The sequence below is a fragment of the Mesocricetus auratus genome, unplaced genomic scaffold (assembly GCF_017639785.1).
Source record: "Mesocricetus auratus isolate SY011 unplaced genomic scaffold, BCM_Maur_2.0 Super-Scaffold_100676, whole genome shotgun sequence".
Lineage (NCBI taxonomy): Eukaryota > Metazoa > Chordata > Mammalia > Rodentia > Cricetidae > Mesocricetus > Mesocricetus auratus.
The window spans coordinates 6,236,027-6,263,006 of NW_024429266.1; the positions used below are offsets into that span (position 1 = coordinate 6,236,027).

The 26,980-nt window shown below is 40.3% G+C and overlaps 1 protein-coding gene across 1 annotated transcript in view; it reads right to left on the reverse strand.

Annotated features, from left to right (window-relative positions):
• Nucleotides 1–26,980, reverse strand: part of Ush2a (usherin) — a 644,634-nt gene that overhangs the window by 462,311 nt on the left and 155,343 nt on the right. Inside the window, 7 exon segments of the mRNA XM_040738771.1 lie at nt 14,279–14,423; nt 19,652–19,802; nt 19,804–19,819; nt 21,615–21,703; nt 21,705–21,873; nt 22,853–23,182; nt 23,185–23,328. Of these exon segments, the coding sequence (XP_040594705.1) occupies nt 14,279–14,423; nt 19,652–19,802; nt 19,804–19,819; nt 21,615–21,703; nt 21,705–21,873; nt 22,853–23,182; nt 23,185–23,328 (1,044 nt within the window).

Here is a 26,980-nt window from a genome sequence, read left to right on the forward strand (position 1 = left end):
GGTATGTGTGCACATAGGCTCGTGAGCTTATTATCAAGACACACACATGAAAGCCAGAGGGCGAAGTGAGGGAATCTTTGCTCTCCTTCCAGTACGCAGGCCGTGGGGACTGGACTCAGGTTGCAAACCTTGTCAGAAGGCAGTTTGCCTACTGATGAGATTTTACTCAGTCAAACTGAGAGGGAGGCATGGACTTGATCCACACACCCCATGCCCTGCACAAATAATCTCCGCATGTCTGTTTGTCATGAGTGGTTCTCACAATGAATGGATGAGCCTGTGCTGAGCTGTCACGTCATACAAAGTCAAATGTTCCCTATGGGTGCACTGCTGTATAGGCTGTAGGTTTGGGGAAACGTGCAACACATACCCATCATTATAGTTTCATACAACATATGCATGCATAAGTGTGTGTGTATGTGTGTGTGTGTTTGACACAAGGCCTTTCTATGTAATCCAGACTGACCTTGATGCTGACCTCTTACCACAGCCTGTCAAGTCCTGGGAACCACCAGGCTAGCAACATACAAGGCATTTTCAATTCTGCCAAAATTCTGCCAGCCATTCATCTGTGTCCTCAACTCCTTGCAACTGCTAAGCTCTTTACAATCACTATAGCCTTTTTCCCTTGCCACAGTAATATGGGACCATAAAGTGTACACCGATTTCAAGATACTTTCCTCTCGTTAGTAACATTAAAATGTCTCCTACTGCTTCCAGCTTCGGCACCGTGTAATATTCCATTCTCTGTCTGTGCGTGTTTTTATTTATTCATCCATCTGCCGAAGTATGGCATGATCAGCTTCCTTTTACTGATTATCAATGAAGTTGATACAAATATGCATGCATGCAGAGGTGACTGTATTGTTATCATTTGTTAAGTCCTCGGGGAGAGGGGTCAGAAGCACTAGGCCATATGCTAAGAACATGTCTTCAGGAGTAGCTGTCCCATTATATACCCATGCCACCAGTGCAGGGCATGTCTTGGATATGTTATCATATGTGTACTTCCTACCTGGGATACAGTGAGGACTATCTCTGCATTTTTAATTACTCTCTATCTCTCTGTATTCTTTGGGAAGACAGTTATTTTCATGATTTTTATCTTAGGGTTACAACTGATGGAAATGAAAGCAAACACCACTCTGAAGACCAAACAGAACATCCTATGCACAGCAACTTACAACGCTAGTATAAGGACAAGGGCTTCTAGGTCTTGCAATAGCTGGAAGCACAGCTGGGCCTGAGGTTACCATGCCACTAGCCATGGTCGCAGACTTGTCTCAGTAATTGCTCATTGACCACTGCTGAGGCACAGTGAGATCTGATACAGTCAGATCCTTGAGAGTGGCAACTCCTTGGAGCTACTGAGATGTTCTACTAAGAAACAGTGATTAAAAACTATCCATGTAACCTGATGAAAGGAAAATCTAACTAAAAGACAAGTTATTGAAAATGAATGCCAATATTCAAGTATGACATCTTTTTTTTGTTTGCAAGAAGGTTTTCTACATATATCTTCCTGGCCTGGAACTTGCTATGGAGGCCAAGCTGGCCCGAAACTCATAGCAAGCCTCCTGGCTTTGCCTCCTGAGCACTGGAATTGAAGAAACGGAGCATCAATGATGGATGGCCCAACTTCAATGACGTCACTTTGCTTTAAACAGTTGTTGGCAGGCTAACATTCATCCCTCCTTTAAGCATGTAGGCTGAGATGTGAAAGAGAAGAAAGGAATGAACACAACTGTAGCCAAGGCTTTGACCAAGAACCCAAACTATGAATGTGGACTTTTAGTTTGTGTATTAACAGAGCCTTGTGCAGAAAAAAATCATTTTCTGTTTCAAGACATATAATGTGATATGGATCCAAGTGCTGAAAACTGTAAAGTGTGATAGGAAGCTCACTTTAAGAGCATAGAGAGAAATAGTAATAGTTGCCCCATGATGCTTGCCAACTTTCCAAAGAGCAGCAGCCAGCAACAACTATTTTAACTTTCAGAAGGAGCAGAGCAAAAAGTTCATTGACTTAAATAGAAAATTAACAACTGTATTCATCATCTGCTGCAGGAATCTGTGTGATATTTTTATACATGTATGAATCTTATGTGCATGGCTTCTCTTGGTACTCTCTCTACCAAAAGTTAGCTAAATGGGGAGTGTTCTCAGTTGTCGTTATAATAACCAAACAAAATAACAAGATAAACCAGTCTGAACCTCTTGCATCCAGTTTATGTTTGGAGCTGAAACTCCCTTGCATGATCTTTTGTGGCCATCTATGCATTGTTACAGGCTCAGGCAAGAAGACCCCTCATGGGTTTAGTAACAATTAACACGGTTTTCTTTATAATTTGACTTTTTGTATGTGTGCATGTGTGCACATTCATGTGCTGCTAGTATGTGCATGCATGCATGTGTGCGTGTGTGTGTGTGTGTGTGTGTGTGTGTGTGTGTGTGTGTACCATAGGGGAATCTCATATGGTGTTATTCTGTTACTTCTTGAACACTGACACCCTCCTTTGAGGCAGAGTGTTTTACAGGCTTGGAGCTAGGGATAGATGAATGAGGATGAACTGGCTGCTCAGCCAGCCCCAAGAATACTGTCTCTGTCTGCCTGGTGCTGGGATTACAAGCACACACCACAACATGCTGCATTTTCATGTGGCTTCTAGGTACCAAAACCCTCTTCCTGTATCTTCCTGTTACTTTACAGACAAGGAAAGACTGGCATTTGAGCCCTTTGGCTGTGTCAGTTCCTGCACTGCATATTGGAGTCTCCAATATTTATAGCACAGGAAGGTGACATTTTTAGCTTAAAAGTTTCCATTCAACCAATTTACACTGATGCTCAGAAGAATTCTCTCAAATGAGGAATCTCTTTTGTATATCCACTCCATTTAAACTAAAGACTTGAAGTTTGGACAAATGTGATGATGTCTTGCTTGTACAAATAAAGCCTGTCTGGGGGTCAGAGAATGGGGCTTGCCACTAGATAACCATAGAGGTCTGGAGGTCTGTGCAGACAGGCAGGAAGTGAGGTAACCGGGAAGAGACAGGATATAAGCAGGGAAAAACAAGAACTCACTCCCTTGTCTGCCCAAGGCACTAAGGCGATAAGGTGTGTGGCTTGTTCCTCCTCCTCTCTGACCTCTCAGCGTTTTCCTCTATATCTGACTTTGGGTTATTACTTAGATCAGTTAAGAGCTCCATTTACATTTTGGCACCCAGTGTGGGGTTTCTGTCTGCACAGACCTCCAGACCTCTATGGTTAGCTAGTGGCAAGCTCCATCCTCTGATCCCCAGACAGGCTTTATTTGTAGAAACAAGATGTCACCACAGATAAACTTGAACCTTTCATCATTGGAAGCATGCCATCCTTTACACAACACACTAACTCTTTCCCAAAGCCCATGTGTTTGACTCCTGTACAATTCTATACCAGCTGAATGTGAGAAAGTGGTGAAATCATGGGCCTTGCCTTTCCACACTGATCTACGACCCACGGTACTTCTTCATCAGGAATACAAAGAATAAAACAGTAAAAAAGAATCACATTGGCACTGTAGTTACATTTTCAATTCTTTCTAAAGGGGGAGAGCTCACTTCTACTCTCAGTCTGGCAAACAGTTCATAGGCAATAAGGATACTCTTCTGTGGAGGGTCCACTGAAATTAGGGCTAACTGTTCAAAGAGTGACATGTCAGCACCTCAGCTCACAGAGAGTTGTTCCACCAAGCAGGGAGAATATCTTGGCTAGTGTCCTCCACAGCATCAGTTGAACTGGAGCTGGTTGCTTCTCCATTGCTTTAAAAACCTTGACTTCCAGCTTGTATGTTATAGCTTCAAACAGAGGAGTCTACATGGCTTCTTGTAGGGTGGGTATGCTACTGAACCATTCTTTACCTGTATCTTCTACAACCAGGAGAAGGGTTGAGTGGATCTGTAAACCAATTAAACTGGACACAAAACACATTTGCATGTGCACATGTGTGCACATGCACACACACACACATACACAGGAGCTTAGCTTAAGGAGGGTTATTTGAGTGTCAAAACAAAGGGATTATAGACACACAAATATGTTTGTTAAATAGTTTGTCATCACAGTACAATAAACTAAGAGATAACTTTGAGCAAAAGAAATCACTTTAGGCTTCTTGAAAATATTTTCACCTGAATTTCTTATGCTACAATATCTCATATAAATCATTTAAATTTTATCTTGCTTGCCTGAGTTATCCTATCTACAAATTGAGCAAGAATTTTCAGTGCAATACATTAATACTAACTGCCACCTCCATTCAGATACATAGCCAAGTTCTTTTTAAATGTGTATGTGTGTGTGTGCATGTGTGCATGCGGTGCTTTCCTTCATGTGTGGTTAATAGGTTTGCTCGTGTGTATTTGTGTATGCATAGACATTGGGTCTCCCGCCCTTTCATCATCTACCCTAGGCCTTGAGATAAGAGTCTTTCATTGACCATGGCTCTCACTGTTACTCTTCAGCTAGACTCTCTACCCCTCCAGCAGCACTGGGCTTACAGAAATCCACATGCAGCCATGTCTGGTTTCTGTGTGGGTTCTGAAGTCTGAATTCAGGTCCTTGCATTTACACAGTAAACACTCATATCCACTGAGCCAATGCCTCAGCTCCCTAATAACTTTATATTTTATAAAAATTATTCTGAATTGTTCAACTACTCTACTTCCTTTATGCAGCATTTGTTACCCTATTATCTGATTAATGGCATAGTGTAATGAATAAATTTACACTTGCAAAATTTATGGAGTGTGGAGTCTTAAGCCAGACAGACTCATGGGGCTTTTGCATCAAATATCTTCAATTGTTTTCAAAACCTTGTGTGTGACGTCTGCTTGGTAAGTCATTCACTATGACCAGATCTACTTCTTGCTGTGAGGCCAGGCATCCAGACAAGACCAGAGCTTCCTTGGTTCAGTGTGCATAGGGTATAGTCTAACATAGGACATCCGTAGGCACTTTGTCAAAAGAAAATTATTTTGACTTTTTTTCAAAGATCTAAAACCACCTCAGGAAATGCTACTTTGAAAACACTGCTCAGACTATAACCCTTTCACATTCCCCTTCAGCACTCTGCTATCATTTTCTTACCCAGAATGTGGCATACAACATGATCTTTCTATGTGTGCCATGCCATAGGAAGGTTACAAAACATGGCTTTAAGAGAACTCAAATGAACTTGCTCTCAAACATGGCTATCAGTGCATTTCAGGTGGTGGTCGATCAACGGTCCATAACTACCACTGCCCAGGTCTAGAGAAAAGAGGACCCATCTATCTCTGAACTAACACACTGAATAGGCAGGTAACGGCCACTACCACCGTTCACTAAAGCCCACCATTAATGTAAGAGGTAGTCGTTCCGACTGTAATTATGGCATCTTTGCTACACAAACTTGAAGCTTTTATGGGGCCTGTGCAATTAGTTTCTTAAACGTATCGTAACACTTGCCTGTCTGACAGCACAGTATTGATTTTTTAATCATTTTCAAGTCTCCTCCAGCACAAATAAATGTACTATAGTTACAGTTAATGCACTGTGTACACGCATTAAACATGGGTGTGACACAATTTATTATTTTGTGATATATAGAATCTGAGTGGCCCGTCTCAGAAAGTGCCCCACTGATTTCATATCAGTATGGGTGTTACCATTGTCCTTGGTCCTCCAAATTCTTTAACTTCAAACGGCAAGAGACCTTTCCTTAATAAGACACTTAGGCCTTCTAAAAAAATAGGAGGGGTGCTGCATATAAATCTTTTATATATGCCAGTGTGAGAGAAAAAATGTAATAGCCTAGCAGAGAAGAGAGTGTATTTTCCTAAAGGGGTCACTGTGGGACCAATGGAGACTTTGTTCTCTATAACATTTTTGCCTATTCAATTTCTTTCCTGGAAGTTTTATTTTTTATTTATTTTTTAGGGTGCGTCTGTCAAAATCTTTTGGAGGGACTCAAGCCTCTAATGTAGCCAAGTTTTATATATTTTGGTTGTTGTTTTAACAATCTGTGGAAGCCACAGAGCGAGAACACGGCTAAGGTAAGGTTCCATTTTCTAGAGGTGATTTCTGCATGCCCTTTCCATATGCCCAAAAGGCCAACAGGAAGCCTGATAAAAGTCACATATCCAAAAGCAGTCCTGGTCCCCGAGGTTATCGCACATTTCACAAGCCAGCCTTTCCTTGGTTCATCTGAGCCCTTAAAAGTGAAGTTGGTGAGTAAAAAGCAGTTAATTTTGTTTTGTTAGAAATAATATCATTTTAGTTTTAGCATCGAAGACAGATGCCAACATTTCTCTCGGAACAGATGGCAATCCTGTCTAATAGTGCAGCTCTGTATTAGTAAGGTCTGCTGTGTATACAAACAGTAATAAACACTAGGTAAGGATCAAAATAAATTTTAATTGTTGACATTAAATCCTGGCAGCACAGACTAAGGCTGCAATATTCCCTTTTCAAGTCTGACACATTTACTAATGCTGCAGAAGCCTTTCTGAATGCTGCCAGGATCCAGCTACAATAGAAGTATGATTTTACACTCCCGGTTAGTCATCAGCCAGGATACCTGCCTCCACGTGCATGGATGATGTGCCATTAGTTCCGTTATCTATGAAGATTATTTTTTAAAGTTCCCAAATAAGAGAACATTTAATTAAGAAACAAAAGAGCGGTCCACGCAGCTGTTTTATCGGGGGACACACTATTATCAAAACTACTTTTTTTTTTACCCCTCTAAGTAAAGGTCTCCCAACAAACCCATCATGCTAGAATGCCAAGTTGGGCAGTCCTAACCTTCTCCCAAAGTGATACACCTTTCATCTTGTTTACCGGCTCTGCAGGGCTTTGAGGGCCATCTGAGCTTCTCCAACCATGCTTGCCACAGGCTGGCTGGGGGTCAAACATGCCAACGGCATAGATCCCTTTCTCAGAACGCCTCCAGCAATCTAGTGTTACATGTGGTGTCCCTTATTTATTTTGGGGAGCTGCCATGTTTAAAAATAATGCCAACGAAAAACAAAATTAAAACTCAGGTTGCGTTGGCTTTTCCATGCCTGCTCAATAACAAACATGCTTTGCAATCATATTTCTTTTAAAAAAAAGGATGTATTTTTTTAATCACGAAAAATATATTGCTCCCACCATATGGGACAAGCAACGACTCAGCGACCGATTTAAGATGCAGCATATTGAGCTGACCATATGTTCCAATGCTGTTGAATGGCTGAGTGATTCATGCCCGTCACATTCTAGTATATCAATTAAAGCTCCTTGAAGTCTGCATGATTTGTGCCTCTGTTATTAAACCCTGCTAATTCATCCCACTTACACATCTGTTATAAATCTCTAGGAGTGCTGCATGATTCATGGCAATCTGTGAGCATGCTACAGCAAATTCTTCTCCTTGTAATTAACAGTAAATTGTTTTACTGCCATGCAATGAATTTTTCAGTTATATCGCAAATGAACTCCTAAATGTGCCGGTTTTTTTTCCCTAAGAACTGACTTATATCATTAGGCAATTAAAAAGTATTGCTTTGAACCAAAAGCTTTTAATCAAGAGAAATACAACTTAAATATTGCTTAAGAGCCCTGGCAATTTGACATGGTGTTTGCAAGTGTAAAAATAATCTCCACTGAGAGAGAAAACAAACAAACAAAGTCCTCCATGTGCCCAGGATCTCCTTCATGGGAGGGAGAGGAGCCGCCACGGATGGCGCATGGGAAAGTCAAGTTTCTGCACAGACACTGTTTATCTGGGATGGGCCTCAAGTCATCTGTCACTCCCCAATTTCTCGGGCTGCTTTGCACTTCTCTCACTGTAGAATATCTTTACTCTTGAAATAAATAATTGGATAATTAGTCAAGTTGAATCATCAGAGGACTCCAGGGCTGTTCAAGTGTTCTTGTCAAAGGTGAAGCGAATTCATTTCAGCTCTGCAGATCTTCCAAGAGCCTTTGATTCCCCCCGCACTTTCTTGGCAGCAGCCTCGGATTCACGAGTCCATACATCAAGTCAGTAGTTTTAACAACAAATGGAATTAAATTCAAAGAAGGGAAACTAATTGAAGGACAGCGACAAAAGTGTCGGGTGATGTGCTTTTTAATATGGCCTGCCGCATTTGCATGATAATTTTTCCTTTTTAGCATGGAGCAGAAAGTGACTAGCTTAATGAGGGATTATTCAAGACAGGAAGGAACAAAATGCATTCATAACTTGGAACAAAGATGGCATTATGAGACAGACACTGGCAACCTAAGAGAAGGAACCAGATGATTGCCTTACGCACCGTGAATAAAAAGGTAGAAAAATATTTATATTAGTATTCACTAATGACTATATAGACAAGACTGTTGTAATTAAAATTATAAATTAACATATTAAGAGTGCTTGTTTAATCACTCTGGGTCCTATTCACAATGAAAAGACTTATGTCCCTGCATGCAAACAAGGTGGGTTTTTCTACCCAGGAGAAAGGATATCTCCATTACACTTCAGATTCAGAGCAAAACTTAACGTACCCTAGTTACCTGCTTGATAGATGGGGGCTTCTCAGTTTGTAGTCTGGAGCCAATGACAGGTAAAAGAAATGACATGATATTCCTTCAGAAATGGATCTTCGGGAGGAAGATTTAAACCTGGTAGACTTGGAAAAAGATAGAAATTCACAAATTTCCTAAATGAAAAGGGTAATGTTTTGTAGATGTGTAATACAGATTTGAAGGAGGCCTAGCTCTTCTAGAAACCTCTGCAGACGACCAGGAGCAACTCCATAGCACTAACTCAAGTGTTCCTAAGTGTTCCATGGAGATCCCATCCATTCAGAGATGTGCAGGTACCAAACCCAAATCTAACACAGCTATCTGGGTGAAGTGTCCCTAGTCTCTCATATGAACCAGAAAATATTTAAAATAAATCATCTGGTTCCAAAGCTTTTCCATGAAATTTCCAGATGAAACTTCACAAGTATTTTCTTTTAAGTAGTGACTAAGATTTTAATGAGGAGGTTTCACTGGTGTGGTCCCACACTTGTGAGTGCCTATTTAGATTCGTGACTTTCAACTGCAATGCTATTGAATGGCAGGCTTCCATCCCTCCTTAGACTGAGGAGTCAAACCTGCAAACCCCACAGTACGCTGCTTCACTGTTCTCCAGAAATAACAGGGCAGGGAGGTTCAGAAAGTGACTGGCCAACTTACATTCCAATATAGACTTGACTACACAAAAGCCCTGGCTTCGACATTGGTGTCTGGTCCACGAGTCTTATTAGCTGTTTAATCTTAGGGCTTGTATGGAGAAAGAAACACCTACTAGAAATAAGAGGCATGAAGGATACAGAGTCAGTAGTTGTTGGCCTGGGCTTACAGGCAAATAAAAGCTAATTTTTCTTCTCATTACTCTGAATATACCTGCAAATTGTGCATTTTACACAAGAACAAACATAGCAAAACACATTTTCTCACTATCAGCGTGTAAATTACTTTTATTGGCAGATGAGGAGTCACCTGCTTTGACAGCATATACTGAAGGCTAAGACTATGTTTTCTTTTCTTTGTTTTCCAAATGCCACTGAAATAATTTCTCTAGCAGAATACGAAAAGATTTCCCACAGGAACAGAAGCCAATGTTATGGTTTGAGTAGAAACTGGGTGAGCTGAAATGTTTGCCACAACTTCAACGAATGGCCTTTGAGATTTCTTCACGGCGTTCTCAGCCACTGCTCAGTGCTTCTCACATAGCCTCAGCTCACAGGGACACCACCTCCCTTGCTCTCTGGCGGTTCCCTTACTCTCACTGTTTCCCAGGGTGCCTGTGCTCCCTCAGACACCCTCCTTCACCTGCGTCTTCCCAATCTCACTGATCCATCCTCGCAGTAGTCCTCCACCTCTACAGATAATCATAAAACCATCAACGATTTAACCACCAGATTTGTATGCACTGTTGCTAGCTGCTTATAGCTGCCATGGATATGTTCCTACCAAACGATCAAACATGAACGCACACATTTGTTTTTTTCCCATATGTTCATCCTTCCCATTTTATTTAACAGCAACATCATGGTCTACTCAAACATTTACTGTCACCTTTAACTTTTTCCTCGTCTGAATCTGTGGCTAGTCCCCCCATGATTCTGTCCATCTCATCTGTCAATCTTCACTTCCATTGACTGAACAAAGCCCATTGGTCCACACTGATAAAAACTCTGAGCATCTGTGCATACCCCTCTGAATGTACTGCCAGAGATGTCTTCATAAACCATAGATTTTATCATAGAATATCTAGAACAGTGCCAACCTCTAATATGGGGACTAGTACATTTCATATGCTCAGTAAATAGATACAAATGTCTTTTTCAATCAACCAAATTCATCTACAACAGCATCCTGTGAATTTCCTGATCTCCCAGTTTACAGGCACTCATCCTCTCCTGTGTTCCCATAGCCTTCTTTCAGCTAAGAGTCTAGCACATACCCTCACGCAAATCAGTCTATTAGATATTAACTGCTTAACCTAAACACTGTTCATTGTCTTTTGAATTCCCACAGACTTTAGATAGTGAGCGTTCAATGGTTGTTTTCTAACCAGAGATTTTATAAGATAATCTATTAGTGGTACGCTTGGGATACATTGGTGACTTTATACTCAAAGGACAAATTTGGAATTTGTAATCTGGATGCAAATTTTTAATTTAATTTTGCTTTCACTTTTACTTTTTATGTTTTACATGTACGGGTGTTTTACCTGCCATCTGTATGTGTGTCTGTACTCCCACCACTGCTGTGTCTATTGCCCGTGGAGGCCAGAAGAGGACACTGGATCCTCTGGAGGTGTAGTTGTGGGTGCTGGGAATTGAACCTGGGTCTTCTGAAACGGCAGCATTTCAGAGGCCTCCCTCTAGCCCCACTGCATTTTCAGTGGGCCTCATGGCCCTGAATGGTTTATTTCTCAGAGAAGGGAAAAAGACTTTAGACTTTAAAATTTTCTGGTTTGTTAGGTAATTGCCATATAATGCAAAGAAAATGAAGATGCAAAACCCCAGCTCTTGACTCTGGTAACACTGTAAGCCCTCACAGCAGGGACACAGCGTGGGCTCACATTGGCTGGCAAGCATGTTTCATGAGATGGCAATTGCAATAAGAAGAAAACTTTATGGACGTTTTGCTGTGGTGAACATGTCTTTACACGTGTCACGCACATCATCTTTTGAACTAAAATCACTTCAGGATCTCACAGCCGGTGCTCTACTTAGAACATGGGAAGTCCCTCATTTGCTGAAGTCTCCTCCTGATAAAAGCTGTTGGAAGGTTCTGGAAGTATAAGGAGATGGGGCCCCGTAAGGGGCAGTAGACCACAGGAATTGTATCCTTGAAGGTTCCCTTAGTCCCTCTGCACATTCTGCTTCCTGCCATGATGTGAATAGCATCTCCCGTCTTACATTCCCACTTGCCATCCTGTTCCATTCTCGTACATGGGGCCAAGTAAGCAAGTAAGCATGTAAGCATGTAAGCATGTAAGCATGACAGCATGTAAGCATGGACTCAACCCACTGACACAGAGACAAAACACCCGTTCTGTCGTTGGTCATTATATCAGGTGTTGGTTACTGTTGTATAGAAATAGCAAACCTAGTGTGCAAAGAGCAAAACCCAAATTCGAACTCTTGTATTCTGGTTCATTTTGTTTCCCCATTTAAGTATATTTATAAGATAGAAACAACAGCTAAGAAGAAATAATTGCTCATCATTTCACAAAGTGCATATTAATTCATTTTTATATTTACTTGGGATGCTGAGGCAGGAGGATCATAAGATTGAGTTCAACCCAAACTAAATAATGAGATCTTATCTGAAAAAAATGGAAAACAAAGCATAAAGAGGTATATATTACCTACATCTAAAATCTATGTAGCTTTTAGAGATTATGAGATATTTCCAGGTTCTATTTCTCTATGATAAAAAGGTAGAGAGGCCCAGGCTCAGTGGCACACACTTTTAATCCCAATAATCGGAAAGCAAAATTAGGCAAATTCATAAGCTCAAGGCCACCCTGGACTGTATAGTGAGTTCCAGAACAGTCAGGGTTATATTGGGAGACCTCGTTTCAAAGCAAACAAACAAACAAACAAACAAAAACACTCAGGGGAATAAAAGTAGAGAGACAGGGCAAAAAGGAAAGAGCCACAAAGCAGCTTTATTTTGTGCTTCCTTTATGACTAAGTAGAGTTGACAACAAAACACAGTAGTACATGCCTGCACTTCCTGCAGAGACAGGAAGAATGCCACACATTTGAGGCTAGCCTGATCTATGTAGTAAGTCTCAGCAAAGCCAGGATCTCAAAAAGGCCAAGTAAATGAAGAAGGATGCTAAGGATGCTAGACACTTCTTCAACCATTCGCTGGCCATTCATAGGCTTCAGATACCCTTTTCCAGTCTCTCCTGTGACAACGGCCCAAGGATTCCTCACTAGTGACTGAAAAGGAGCTGCTGAGATCACTGGCTGTGGTGTGCCTTCTATATAGCAGGGAACTTACTGCTTCAACCCTCAAGACAGGATCACTGGGGATGTTACCAAGGATGACAGTTCCTTGTACTCCAGTCTCCAGGATCTATCTAGGCTCCAAGGTCAGGTGTGTCTCACTCCAGTTCCTTTCACTGTCTGTGTCTGTAGGAACATGGGCTGACAATATTTAGGAAATGTGACAGCTTAGCGCCAGTCCCGTGCTTCCAGGGGATGCAGATGGCGTGCTATGGCGTGGAGAAGACACGACTTCTGCAGATGTAGAGTTGTTAGAGATGGTATAGACGATGTTGTCATGAGGGAGACAAGTTCTACTAACAGCAGCCTCCAAGAGAAGGACGTTGAGTAGAAGCTAGCGGTAGGTATTTTCAGTCCACTTAAGAACTCACTTCTTTAGGGCGGGGAGACGGCTCAGCCATTAAGGTGCTTGGTGCCAAAATCGAAGGTCCTGAATCCAATCTCTAGGGCCCACATGGTGGAAAGAGAGGACTGAGACTTGCAACTTGTCCTCTGACCTCCACTCATGCCCTGTGCATGTGTATGATTACACATGTGCGCACACGCACACACACACACACACACACACGCCAAATACATAAATAAGCATAAGTAAAATAAAAAAAGAGAAATTGCCTTCTTCAAAAATGAGTCTAAAGATGCTGGTTTGTCTGGGACCCAAGTGTTTTCCAATTGCGGAGGGTATGAGTCATGAATTGGACAAACACAAGGGAGATGTGGCTATGAATGCAGTAACATTGGGCATCCAACAGTCCTGGATATACTCACACATCCGGAATACACATAGATTAAACATAAATTCCTGAAGAACTCTATCATTGAGATACTAAACTACATTGCCATGGAATTTGGATTTCCTTCACATCAATGGAAAATTGTAACAAGCAAAAGTAATTGTGTGACATAATTTGAACTGAATTAGTTTTCCCAGAACTGGAGATAGGAATAAAAGAATTGGATCTACAGAGAGTAAGATGATTAAATATATGTTTGTACAATAACTAGAATTCATGTTGGAACCCGCTAACCTCTGTACCTGTAGACACACCCATAAAGAGAGCCCAGGCCTTGCAGGACCGCAGACAGAAACAATGGGAACTGAAAATCTAAATGCTGCTAGTGGAGTGTATAGAAGGTAGTGAAATGTGTATTCAGCTTTGCATAAATCTAGTTGACCTGCGGTAAAGCAAGCAAAAATGATACAAACCACATTTTAGGATTTAACAGTTTTCCTACTACACTGTACAAACTTAGGACATTCTCACTAATCATAAATAAAATAATACATAAGCACTTGCCTATCCAACGGATGAAAACACAGTACCAGGGCAACCAAGAAACTGCTAAATATCCTCACAGGACAGGAGTAGCCAGTCCCAACACAAGAAGAAAAGTTAAGACCGAGGGAAGAATTATCGCGTGGCCTCATGGGATGCATCTCACAACCTCCAGGACATTTTGAGGTAGAGACTGAACACAATAACCATTCTCATTCCATGTCTAATTTGGGACTCTCCCAATGTGTCCATAATCCTTGGCTCTATGTTGTCTTTTTTTTTTCAAGAAACTCAAGACAAATGGCATTCAGGGTTACTGAGGGAGCGTCAGAGCCAGAAAAGATACATGTGAAGTCTGAAATGCAGGAGCCCTGCAGGGATTTATTTTCAATATGGGTATATTTATTTATATTCAGTTGGGATGTACTTACCTGCTCCTAGGGTTTTTCCTGCTCTTGAAGCACTGGTTACACAGCCCACTGAATTGTAGAAGGAGACAGTAAAGGTATAGATCCTATAAGGTCAGAGTCCCTTTATGACATAAGACAGGTCTTGGGACTTAGCAGAATGCAACAGCTTCAAAGGCAAAACAATAATAATAATCGGATAATAATCAATGCACAGCCATTAATCTTGGAATTACAAATTCCATGAATTCAGGCAGAGGGAATTATTGCCAACTCCTTTAAGGAAAGCAATTTCAAAAAAAATACCAAAAAAGTCTCAACAATACAGGGTTTAATTGATAATTGTACAACCACACTGTTTTATGAGGTAATAATGCAGTTCCTGAGTGGATAAATGAGAAAACGGAGTTATGGCCTCATAAAGCAGCATGGATGTATGGTTATTGTCACCAATGGTAGAGATAAAGATGGCTACATCCACACAGTTACCGTGAAAAAGTCCAAACGAAGCCAACAGAAACGCAGGGTGGTGATGCCACATGCTACTTGATGGCAGAGCATAGGACAATGAATGGCATGGTGCTAAATCATCCTATCATTTGCTTAAAACCTCCACAGTAGTCAAGGGGGAAGAGTGGATGCTGAGTGAACATTCCCTTAAGTCGAATCTCACTTCTTTTCCTATCCAAATAAACATGTAAATTGGACTGACAGTTACATTTTGTGAAAAATAGTCATCATCTGACATTTTCAAATGAAAGCAGAGGGTTTGAAAGAAAAACGACTGTGAGAAACAATGTAAACAATTAAACAGCCAGAGAGAATTCATACTATAAATATGACTAGAGCTAACAACAAGCAACCATGAAAATCTTGACTAATGTTGGATGTAAGTTATATTTGGGGGTGGGGAATGTCACAGAGCTAGAATTATGAATATGAAATGATTTTTCTTAGGGCTACTGACATGTATTCATGGACTATGTATGCATGGTTTAGTCAACCATGGACCAGATTGCGTATGTAATTGTGACCCTTTATAATCACAAAAGCTAAATGTTTGTACTACCTAGGCATGCTGTAGCTACTTAATGTCATGAGGCAAATGTGGTGGTAGTGCCAACATAAATTAATGGTACTATACCACCAAGACTACAAAACTATAGGACATGCAGATGTCTACAGTACAGAAGACTTGCTAATGTTAAAAAATGAGTATGGCACTGGTTGATGCATTTGCTATATTATATGTTTTACCATCAAGGTAAGATATTTGCAGTTATAAGAAAGGTTACAGTAAAAACCAGCTGAATTACATCAGCAGCAGCCCTATGGCTTGTTTTTACCATGACACCTGATAGTATCAAGAGGCCATGCAGTTACTTACATGGTTCTTAGTTTTGACATCTATATAAAATGGTACTTCACAAATAGATACAGATTCAGATGCTCACAGAGCTTAGCTACATTTCAAATAGTTCTTAGTTATTTTCCCTAAATGAGTACAAGTATACTGGAGATGTTAACCTAGGTATTGACTTCAAAAGTATATGAGCCCAAGAATTAAAGAATAGACAAAATACAACTGTGTGCCAAAACACCAATGATAAATGTGGGATGTAAGGCTCAAAGACCAAACGCCAGTCTTATTTAAACATTTACCTAAATAACAATATTACAGCAGATATGTACAGTAAACTGTCTACATTGAAAAGCATGTTATTATACCTAGATGCTGTTTTATCGTGAGATAGTTGAAAAAGTCACATGTGCAGATGAACAGGAAAGGACAATAAAGAATCATTAATTTATTATTGACTCTTTGTTTAGCCACAAAATAAATTTCTGTGTTGTGTGGGTATATATTCTGTCCACTAAGACACCTCAGAAAAAGGCAAATATGTTCATAGTGATTTAACGGGTGTCCCCTTCAAAATGCATGTCTCCCCAGAACTTAAGGGTTTTGTCTTTTGAAAAGTGGTATTTGTTGAGGAAATGAGTTAATACACCTTGTGTTTAGGATTAGCTTTCAATCTGACAGCTGGTATCTTTTTAAGAGAAATGCAAAACACCCACAGACAGAGGGAGTAGGAGTGAAGCAAACTGATGTAGTTGAAATGGGAGATATGTTGGCACGATGCAAAGGGTGCCACCAGGCACCCAGAGGGAGACGAGGGAAGCAGGACAGGACTTCCTCTTGGCTTCAGGGAAGGAACATGGCTCTCCCAGCAGCTTAGTTTTAGTCTTTGGAACCCCAGAACCTGAGAGAAGCAATGCATGCCCTGTAACCCACTCAGTTTATGGTGATTTTGAAGGTAGTGTTTGTAAACAAATAGTTCCAAGGTTGCAAATCCTGTGATCTCTACCCTGTTTGTGCCAGCTTTGTAGGATTCTGGCTGTAGAGATAGCTGGGGTACCACTGAGACTCTTTAACAGTGGTGTCACACCTCAGCTTCTTGCTCTCAACAGTGACAGACTTCCTTATACTGCCTGCAGTTGAGTACACCCTCCCTACCCCTGTATATCCTGTTTTCAAGTCTTCCACCATGTTTGGTATCTTCTGAGAAAACAGAACTACAGCAGTCCCAAAAGGCATTAGTTTCACAGGAGGGAGATGCCAAAGTATTAAAGTGGGATTCTGTAATTAGACCACCCCAGCTGGCTGACAATGAGGATCCATGTAGGTGGACTCATGGCAGCCTACAACTTTGCAATAGCAGCATAATTTTTAAACTTACATAGTGGTGCACTAAGTAACTTTAGAGAAGGTATTAAATTTTTAGGACTGTGCGATCTGATGACTGTTGCTAATGTCATGTATGTGCTAAATAAAGATAATCTTGAGGTCATCACCACTTTAAGATAAACTATACAATCCTTCTTGAAAGTATTGTTTCTCAGTGTCAATAAAATCATGTTAAATGGATCAGATAAGCACGAAACAAGTGTATGGAGATCTTAGTAAGATGTGTGTCCCAGAGAGTAGGAGATTAACTTCATAAAAGATTAAGGGATTTGAAACATCAGCTGGTGTTTTAGGAAGCCAAGTTGTCTGTGACATCTAGGACATCTATCCAGTCAAAAGTAGAAGAAAAATAACTGTATCTTGCATCCTTGAATGTGTTTTATCTTGCACCCTTCAGCAAGAAGCTCAGTGTCTAGTGAAGAGACTTCCATGTGAAGGTAAATAATCTTCATTTGGGTACTCTTCTGACCAGCATGTCAGTATAAAATTATACTACTTGATTTGTCCCAGAGCAGGAATAGTTCAGCCCCAGGCTCAGGCTGTGGTGTTGACTGACTGTTTGAGACATTAAATCTACTAGATCCAAGGGTTCTGGGGCACATAATTATGGGGAAATATGGTGACGTATTGCTGGAAAGAGAGCCACAAGATAGAAAGTATGCAGAGTAGAGGCACATAAAGTGATAGGAATTCTGGATACCATGGACTGTTTGCTTAACACTCCCAGGAGGTTATTGGGCTTTCATCATACTATAGCATCCAACAGAACATCAAATGATTACATAGTTAGAGTTACTTCCCATTGGCTGGATTTTTTTTTCAGATATGTCAAGGACTCAACTAAATTGTATCCTATGATACAAGTGGAAACCTAAGATTTGAGCTCAGTCCAAAGAATACCATGCAGATCTTGGAAATTCTCTCTAAAGCATAAAGAAAGAACACCAAAGCTGACTACACAGGAGGGTTGTCTTAGAAAACAGCTCCAAGGATAGTCTAGGTGGCTGCTGCTACACTGTCCTACCATGGTGGGTCTCAGAGGCATCAGTGAAGACAAATGTTCTCAGAGGACAGGCCTTCAGGCATTGAGCTTGCTTACTCACAATATGTAGAAGAAAAGTATCTTAAGATAAAGGACATGTGGACTGTGTGATAGAACCTTGGCCACTCTGGTCATGGACATGAGACAGGATCAGAAGATCAGCGTAGGAAACCTGGGAAACACAGAGTTAGGGGGAAACTTAGGACTCCGTCATTAGCCACGTGGTGCTCTAGAGACACATACAGATGTAGTAATGAAAGTGAGACCATGCCGCTAACCACACCCACTTTGGGCATGACTAGAGACAGGTGGTGAACTTCTCCACTAGCCAGGCCCACTTTTGGGCGTGGCTAGAGGCGTGTATGGAGGAAGGAATAAAAGACCAAGCAGCAGAGCCTCTCTCCCTCTTTTCAGCTTCTGGTTCGGTAGTGGAAAACCACTTGGCTCATCTGGGTTGCCCGTTTTCTCTTGTAATTTCAACAATAAACAGTTACCTATACCCTCAAAAAGTGTGCCGTTTATCATTGCAGCAACGACAGAGGGTACATATTGGAAAAGAAGTGTGGAGATATTATCTTATGCTAGTGTTCATCAAAAACTATGTCCCTCAGAAGTAGAAGTGAACAGCCAAGAATACAAGATGACCCATGTAGTTGATACCAGTAACTTCTCCCTGTGTACACTACCATGCCTATAAAACAGGCTAGAAAGGTAAAACACATAATCTCTACACTGCAGAGAATAAGACCCTCTTGTTTTCTAGAGTCTTTCATATCCAATGCTGGAACTTTGATGAAGTAAGGCATTTGTAACTGTTAACCCTTTATATTCTCATCACTGGCATAGATATTACTAGAAGACAAGATGTAAACATATCCAAAGGTTTGAGCAAATTCATAAGAATAATATCAATAAATTTGAGACGGGTCTCATGTAACCTGAGCAGTCTCATACTCACTAGGTAGTTGAGGGTGACCTTGAACAACAGATCTTACTGCCTTTGCCTTTCAAGTGGCTGGATTACATGCTACCATGCCTAGTTTTATGGAGTACTGAGAATCGAGCCCAGGTCTTAACACATGCTAGGCAAGCATATTATCAACAGCGTCACATTTTCAGTCCTACAGCCATGCTTTCTGCTATATTGTAATAAATTTGGTTCTCCATGTCTTTTCCCAAGGAAATGAAGACATACCCAAAATGTGCATATGAGATGGTCTTGTCAATGTCATTTTGACATCCAAATGAAAGCAATATAAATACTGACAGATTGTGGACTAGCTTAATGCACTATTATGTGTTCAAATAATATTTTCAGATTATCTCACATTGTATATAGTTGTTGAAAGTTCTTGGAAAATAGTTAAGACTAAGTGGAAACAGCAGGTCTCATGCAATAAAATTACAACCACTTTAGTTCAGCCCCCTAGAAAAATGGGTGATAAGCATATATAGAGAACCTTGAAATCTGATGTTATGCTAATGAGCATGGCCCATCTGATGAACACACATTTGGAGAGAGATTATGCTACAGAATCCTGTAAATTCAGAAAACATCAAATGAAGCCATAATTTAATTCATAAAGAAACGAGCTGAAAATAAAAATACCTTTGAACACATCACAGGAACATCTTGTTGGGGGGACTGTTCAGAAACCACGCTGATGTGGCACCCTATAATTTCTCCTCTTGCAAAGTGTTCTGCTGGCTTCTCCCAGGAGACACCGAGTGAGTGTGACAAGAGTGGAGAGACTGAAGGGGAACGTGAACACAGATGCTAACAAAGTGAAACACAAAAATCAAGCACATAGATGTCCTTCATAGAAGATTTCATTTTTCACTCTTCTAGTTTCTTCAAAGCCCTATTCTTTGTAAAATATTTTCATATTCAAAACTTAAAACATTTACAGATATATGTTACATATTCACTTAAAACTGTCATCCACAGGGATGTTTACTACTTATTATTATCAGGTAAGGCATTTTTCATTTACAAAATAAAACTCAGAATGATAGGATGGAGGGATGGCTGAGTGGGTAAGAACAGTGGATAAATAGCATGAGGAACTGAGTTCAGATCCTACACGGCACGAGGAGCTGAGTTGAGAAACCTGGGTATGACCTCAAATGTATGTATAATCCCTGGGCAGAGACAGGAGGCTCACTGTGGAGTGTTAGTAACCAGCCTAGCTGCAGGTACAATGAGAGACCTTGTCACAAGGGTGCGAGGTCTGAAGTGATAGAAGAGACACCCGATGGCTTCCTCTAGACTGTGCATGCACACAGGCATGTGCTCTTTCCTCCACTCTGTCTCTCTCTGTCTCTCTCTCTCACACACGCATACATACACACACACGATGGAAACGTTGATGAAACCCCACGTTTTCATGAAAATAGGTAGTGAGCAATTTGATAATAAATTTGAATAATACAGAAGCAGTACTTGTCACAGTCCCCAAAGCAGGAGATGTGTGATGACATACTACTAGGTTCCTCATGGAAGCCATGTTTCACTGAGCCAAACCAATGAGGCTGGGGAAAAATCACTCAACTTAGAAGTACAAAGAAAATGGAGTGATGGTCTCAAAGAAACTCATAGCCTTTTGTCAGTCCTTCCTGAAATGTTCAGGGCATAGGCACCACACACTTTACCCCCACCATCCTTAGATAGAATTTAAATGAGTTACCAAAGTTGGGTTGTCAAAGGGCTTCATTATATCTTCGCTTCCCAGTGATCCTTAACATCATGATGGTCCATGGATACTGTTTCATCTGTTATATCCCATTTCTGATCTTGGTTTACCCCTTCCAAAACTCCATGACTCATTATTTCCTCTAGTTTGTCCAAGATGGCAAGTTGTCTTTGAGAGATGGTCAAACATAATATACATTTTATTCACTCAGTGAGGCTCCTGGACATCCATACAAAGCTATCCTCAACCTTCACAGTTCCAACCTGCTAAATTTAGGGCAGGCTTTGGGTATGTGTGCACGCACGAACACACACAAACACACACACGTACACATACACGTACACACACATACACACACACACATACACACACGTACACATACACGTACACACATACACACACACACACGTAGATTCAATACACAGCAAAAGTATGCTTGTTTTCTTCAATGCTCATGGAATTGGAAGTACATTTTGTGTGAAGAATGAAATGGAAAATTAATAATAAATCAGTTACTTTAATAAAGATACCATAAGAAAACTAAACTTTTGGCTCTCCTCCCACAACTTAATTCTGTTTCTAAGCACCCTGGGGTTAGACCTTTCAATGTATTAGCTTTTGTCATTATTGTTGATAAACAATGATGAATACAAAGCAAGATTAGGGTGTCTATCCACATGACACTAGAAATCAACTGCAATTTGGGGAAAGACTCCCCCCCCACACACAGACTAGAGCTACAGTTAAGCCTTCTTCCCCCAAATGCATTAATAGCTAGATCATCTGCTCTTTCCACCTCAAATGTCTCTTTGACCTTAATTTCCAGGCAGCACTTTCACTAAGGGGTTTATAATAAGATTGCAAAACACTGATCTTTACCTGATTCTCCTGGTGTTTCTGAGGCACAAGCAGAGCACACACTGCCAATCATAGTCACAGCTAAGACCCCAAATGAATACTCTGTGTATTTCCAAGTCAGAGATGGACACGTTGACTCGAGGAGGCTGAAGTGTGTTTTCTCTCTTGTTGGCCGACTTTGAAGCTAGCTGAGGATTGAGCCAACCACTGCTCTAGAACTTGCGACTTTCTTTAGTAGATGGCCATCTCTTCATGTATAATTTATATCTTAAAATTATACCTAGAAAAGAGATAGCAAATTGAAGTGACCTACATAAAGGGGTTATTTAGGGACTAGTCACACAAGACTGCCAGCTTTTCAGTATCCTGACCATATTACCTGTTGATTCTTTTCAGTAATCTAGGTATAGAAATTTAGTGATCTGTAAGACAGGTGTACAACAAAACTGAATATAAGTTAGCATGAAGGCCGAGCTATTTGGCGGGGGACAAATCAAAAGAAGTATAAATACAAAATAACCATCATTTACTCTAGGTGAAATGAAATATTTGAGGTTGTGTACCCATAATTTATGCTAATAATGTCCAGTTCTTTTGGGGTACCTGCATACTCTACTTTCAGTTTGCATATTTTGAATATTGTAGATTCAATTACATATTTGACACAAGACATATTTGCATAAATATTGTGCAGCTGACTTGTACTCTTTAACCAAGCAACAAAAAGTTTGATGCAAAGTTTTATCATGATATATACATAACATAAATTATTAAAAACCTAGGCATGTGTGTTTGGCCTATGCACCCCAAGGTTCAATTTTTAAGAGCACAAAAATTAACTTAATGGAATCAACTAGCCTATATACAATTTTTTGTATTATTTTCTATCTTTTTCTTGCTTAAAAGAGAAAATTCACAGCTTATGGGTGCCCTAACTTGTGACTCAGTCAAATATAATGCATATTATAAGCACACAACCAATTATAAACATCATCTGTGTTGTGGCAGATGTCATTAAGAGCAAAGATAATATTAGCCTTTTAAAGAGCAATTTAATTGAAGGGAATTTGTTCTTCAATTAGATGAAATATCCTCTTCTACTATCTAGTATAAATAGTATTTAATATCTTCAGAAATCATTTAGCAAGCATATACCTTATATTCATATAAGCAAACAGAGTTCCCAGTAATACTACATAAGTCTTCATTTCTGTTTTGGTCTTCTAGAAGAGAGTTAAGTCTAGGTCTTGAATTCTTACCGTTTAGTTTTCCTGGTGGAGACCAACCTACTTGGAGTTCTGTGGAACTGGTTTTCCATATTACAGGTGGTCTCAGCCATTGGGGAGGTGCCTGGGCTGTGGTTACTATAACGGGCAAGCTGTGTAAACAGCCCCCACTAGTACATCCCTTTACAGGAAAATGGTACTGTCTGAATGGAACCAGATTCCAAATGGTAGCTGAGGTCTCCTGACCTTCATAGGAGTCATAGGACTCAGTGCTGTGCATAGGTGTGCATGATAAAACATACTTCCCTATAGGACCAGAGTGGTTTGAGAGTCCAGTCCAGGTAAGCATCACAGAGTCAGAGTCAAGTTTAAGTGTTGTTCTGAGACTTCTGGCTTTGTAGTATAAATGACAGCTATGTTCCTCATTGAACTATGCACACTGGAGGTCTTTATATAATAGGAATATGATGTGTGGGACGACAGACTAGTGTCAAATAAGTACTGCATATCTGAAATAAAAAGGGCAAATAAGATAGTCAGAATTCACAATTGCCTTATGCTCACACTATTTAACTATGTAGTACACTGATCAACTCTTTTAAATAAGGGTATGTTTGATGTTTTTACAAGGGAAACACGGCAAATGCTGGTTGCTTTTGTTATCTAGCACATTGTGAGTGAAGTGTCGAATGGAGTAAAGAACACTTAGAAGTCTATTTCTGTCCTTGTTTTGTTCTTCACACGGTCCCCTGATAGAAGTACCCAGAGGAAGTCCTTGCAATCTCTGAAACACATATTTGCTTTCAGTACAACTGCTTTGTTTGCCAAATGCTGATACATGAGTCCAACCCCCTATAAACTACCACCAAGCATCTGCCCTTTTTCCTGTCTAATACTTTGATTGGACCCTTCCTGACCTATTACAATGACATGCAACCCTATGTTCATTTTGCTGAATCTTGGAGATACTTGTCAACCACAGGGATGTTGTACAAGAGAAGTCTGAGATGAGCAGCATCTTCACGCATGAAGGACAGCGAGGTCAGGCAGAAGAAAGTAGAAAACAGAGGTTAAAAACAGACATATGTAGTGGCCATGATTAGCTGTGTGCCGGGGCACCCATTCTCTGTGGAGACAGCAGGCACATTGCAGACCTATGAAACAAAGGAATGTCAGAGAGGCTGCTGACTGCTTCTTTGTGTGATTGTGTGGGGGTCCATGGTGGCTTCTGTAACAGCAATGCTAAAGCTTTCTGCATATCTAGATGCACAAGGAGCAATAGATATCTGGAGTCTCGTTTTAATTCACAGACTTTTTGGCTTTCTGAATAGATAGGATGATGTGCTGAGAACCAGTGGACCACCATGAGATCTCTTTTGGTTGGGGCCAAGAGACTGGATGCAGGAAAGAAAAGCCCAGAATGTGATGGTGATGGAGAAGTCCTGTGTATATGTCAATAAATCACTGTTGGCCAATAGGGAAGCAAGATAGGTAGGACTAGGAGTTGAGGAAGATTCTGGGAAAGAGACACCGGCAGACATCAGGTAGCTGCCAGAGGTCCAGACCCTTTCTCCGGTAAGAGAGATACTTAGATTAACAATTATGGGTTAAATGCTTAAGTCAGAGCTAGCCAGTAAGAAACCAAGCAAACGGCCAACAGCTTCATAATTAATATAGCCTCCTGTGTATTCATTTGGGATTGATGTGGCTCTGGAACCAGGTTGGCAGGAAGACAACACTCTACATATGGTTGTCAGGAGTGGAATTGAATTTCCATGTAGAATGACAAAAACTTAAAAGGAATTTTAGAAACAAAAGAATGGAGAGAAGCACAGCTTCTTGGTAGCAGCATTTTTCTCAGGTGGGCTCTGTTTTGCCAGAGACAAGCAGAAACTCATGTGGCTCACTTAAGGGAGTCTTCCTGACTCAGCATAAGCAAACAAAAAACAAAAAACAAAAAACCAGCAAGGTTCATTTAAGAGGCTCTGCTAACGATTGAAAGGTGTGTACGTATAGCTGGAAGTGGCAGTGACCACATCTCCAAGCCGGCAGCTTCTTTTGCTGGATGTCAGCATCAACTGAGGCGGTAAGCTGGAGTCAAACTTACACCTGCCATCTTGGAAAAACTGCAGTTTAAACAGCCATGGTTTTTAGCAGATAAGACACGTGGCCAGAAAAACATAAAGATTTACAGTAAACTCAGATTCAGATGAAGAAAAACCTCTAAAGGTTTACAGTGTGTTTAAAAATATACGTAGGATTGGGAGAGAAAAAGTGGTAAATGAATAGAAAAGCCAGGGCTGTGGTGGCACACACCGGTAGGATTTGCTCCAGAGGCAGAGAGGTAGGTGGATTTCCAGAGAAACCCTGTCTCAGAAAATAAACAAATAAAAGTAAAAGAAATGAGTAATATAAGCCACGTAAAGATGGAAAATACACAGAAATTCTGGATACTGTAAGCTATTGTGTTGTTCAGTTGTTCAGTGACTAAGGAATGAACAACTGCTAAAATATCCTTGATTATAAATGCTGCTGAATTAATCCAACTTATATATTTCAAAAATGCTTTGACTTCTAATTTTAAATATAAGGACAGGTTACTTGGGAACAGAGTTTTTTTTAATGTTTCCACATAAAATAGAAAGCTGTGGATTCCTTCCAGGCTTCTGTGGTTTGATGAACCATTACCCCTGGAAGCAGTGGGCATGTGTTCCAACAATTAAGGTAGCTAAGATGATGCAGCCTTACAGACCACAAAAATAAGGACTTCTATAGGCTTCTGTGTTTTGTCATAATCCCCATGGTATGAACAGCGACCCCTTCAGCAGGAAGCAGTTTGGAATGAGCAACATCCAAATTCCCATATTGTTTATAAATCTTTGTTTTCATTTGAATGTGGTTGCTTATAATTGGCTAATGCTCATAATCAATTTCTTTTTAATGGTAAAAAGGGGATTATGGTATGGAAATGAATACTTGGTATGGGTATGGTTTATCATTTATTGATACAAATTCAAGGTCAATTTTGTGATATGTATATTTCTCCTCTTGATTAAGTATTGTGCTTATACTGATCTTCTAAAATATAATACATAATAAAATACAGATATAGATAGTTACCTATTATAGTCAGAACTTATAGTTAGGTTAGGTTTTCTAGATATACAGAAATATATTTGAGATAGATAGTCTTCAAACCTTTCAAAGACCTTCAGAAAATGGCATTTAAAATGGTTTTGGGCTTTTCTTAACAATGAGAAATGTCTGCTCCTGACAGCACCAGTTATGTCTGAGAGGAAGATAGGCATCCAAGAAACTCGTTATGGAGTTTGCTTTCAACATGGCAAGTTAGCCATTTGGGCAAGAAATGCTCTTGCCTAGACTGTTTGACTCTTGCTGTATGAACTGGACATGCAGGACCCACAGGAAAGTGACTGCTGAACTCAAACAGTCCTTCAGGGTTCTTGATTCATGGAAGAGTCTATCAGACTTTCTGCAGGACACAGAAAAATAACTGACAGACTGCCAGTGCAGATGGACAGTTTGAAATTTCCTGCTTTGCTGAGAAGTGTTCCAGACACACTGTGGCCTATGGGCTGAAGATGGATGCCCCAACATTACAGAGGAACTTTGGGTGACTGTCCAGGCAGCAAGATGTATCTGTCAATTCTAGGGTTTATATATTATCCTTCTGTGGTCTTTGATGGAGTTGAAGACAAATAGTTATAATTACAGTTTTCCTTAGTTTTGATAAAAGATAAGATATAAGACTTTAGACTCACACAGATAGGATAGATACTAAAATACTTCCTTTAAATCTTACTAAATGTTAATGGACAAAATATTGTAACTATGTTCTTACTTGATAACTGTTCTGTTATATATAATTTGACTATGTTAAAGTTAAAACCTGCCTTTTTATTTAGACAGAAAAGAGGAAATGATGGGGAAGTCCTGTGCATATGTCAATAAAGCACTGTTGACCAATAGGGAAGCAAGATAGGTGGGACTAGGAGTTGAGGAGGATTCTGGGAAGTAGAGACATAGGCAGATATCATGTAGCTGCCATAGAAGTAAGAGGTTTGGACCCTTTCTCCATTAAGAGAAATACTTAGATTAACAATTATGGGTTAGCCAGTAAGAAACCAAGCAAATGGCCAA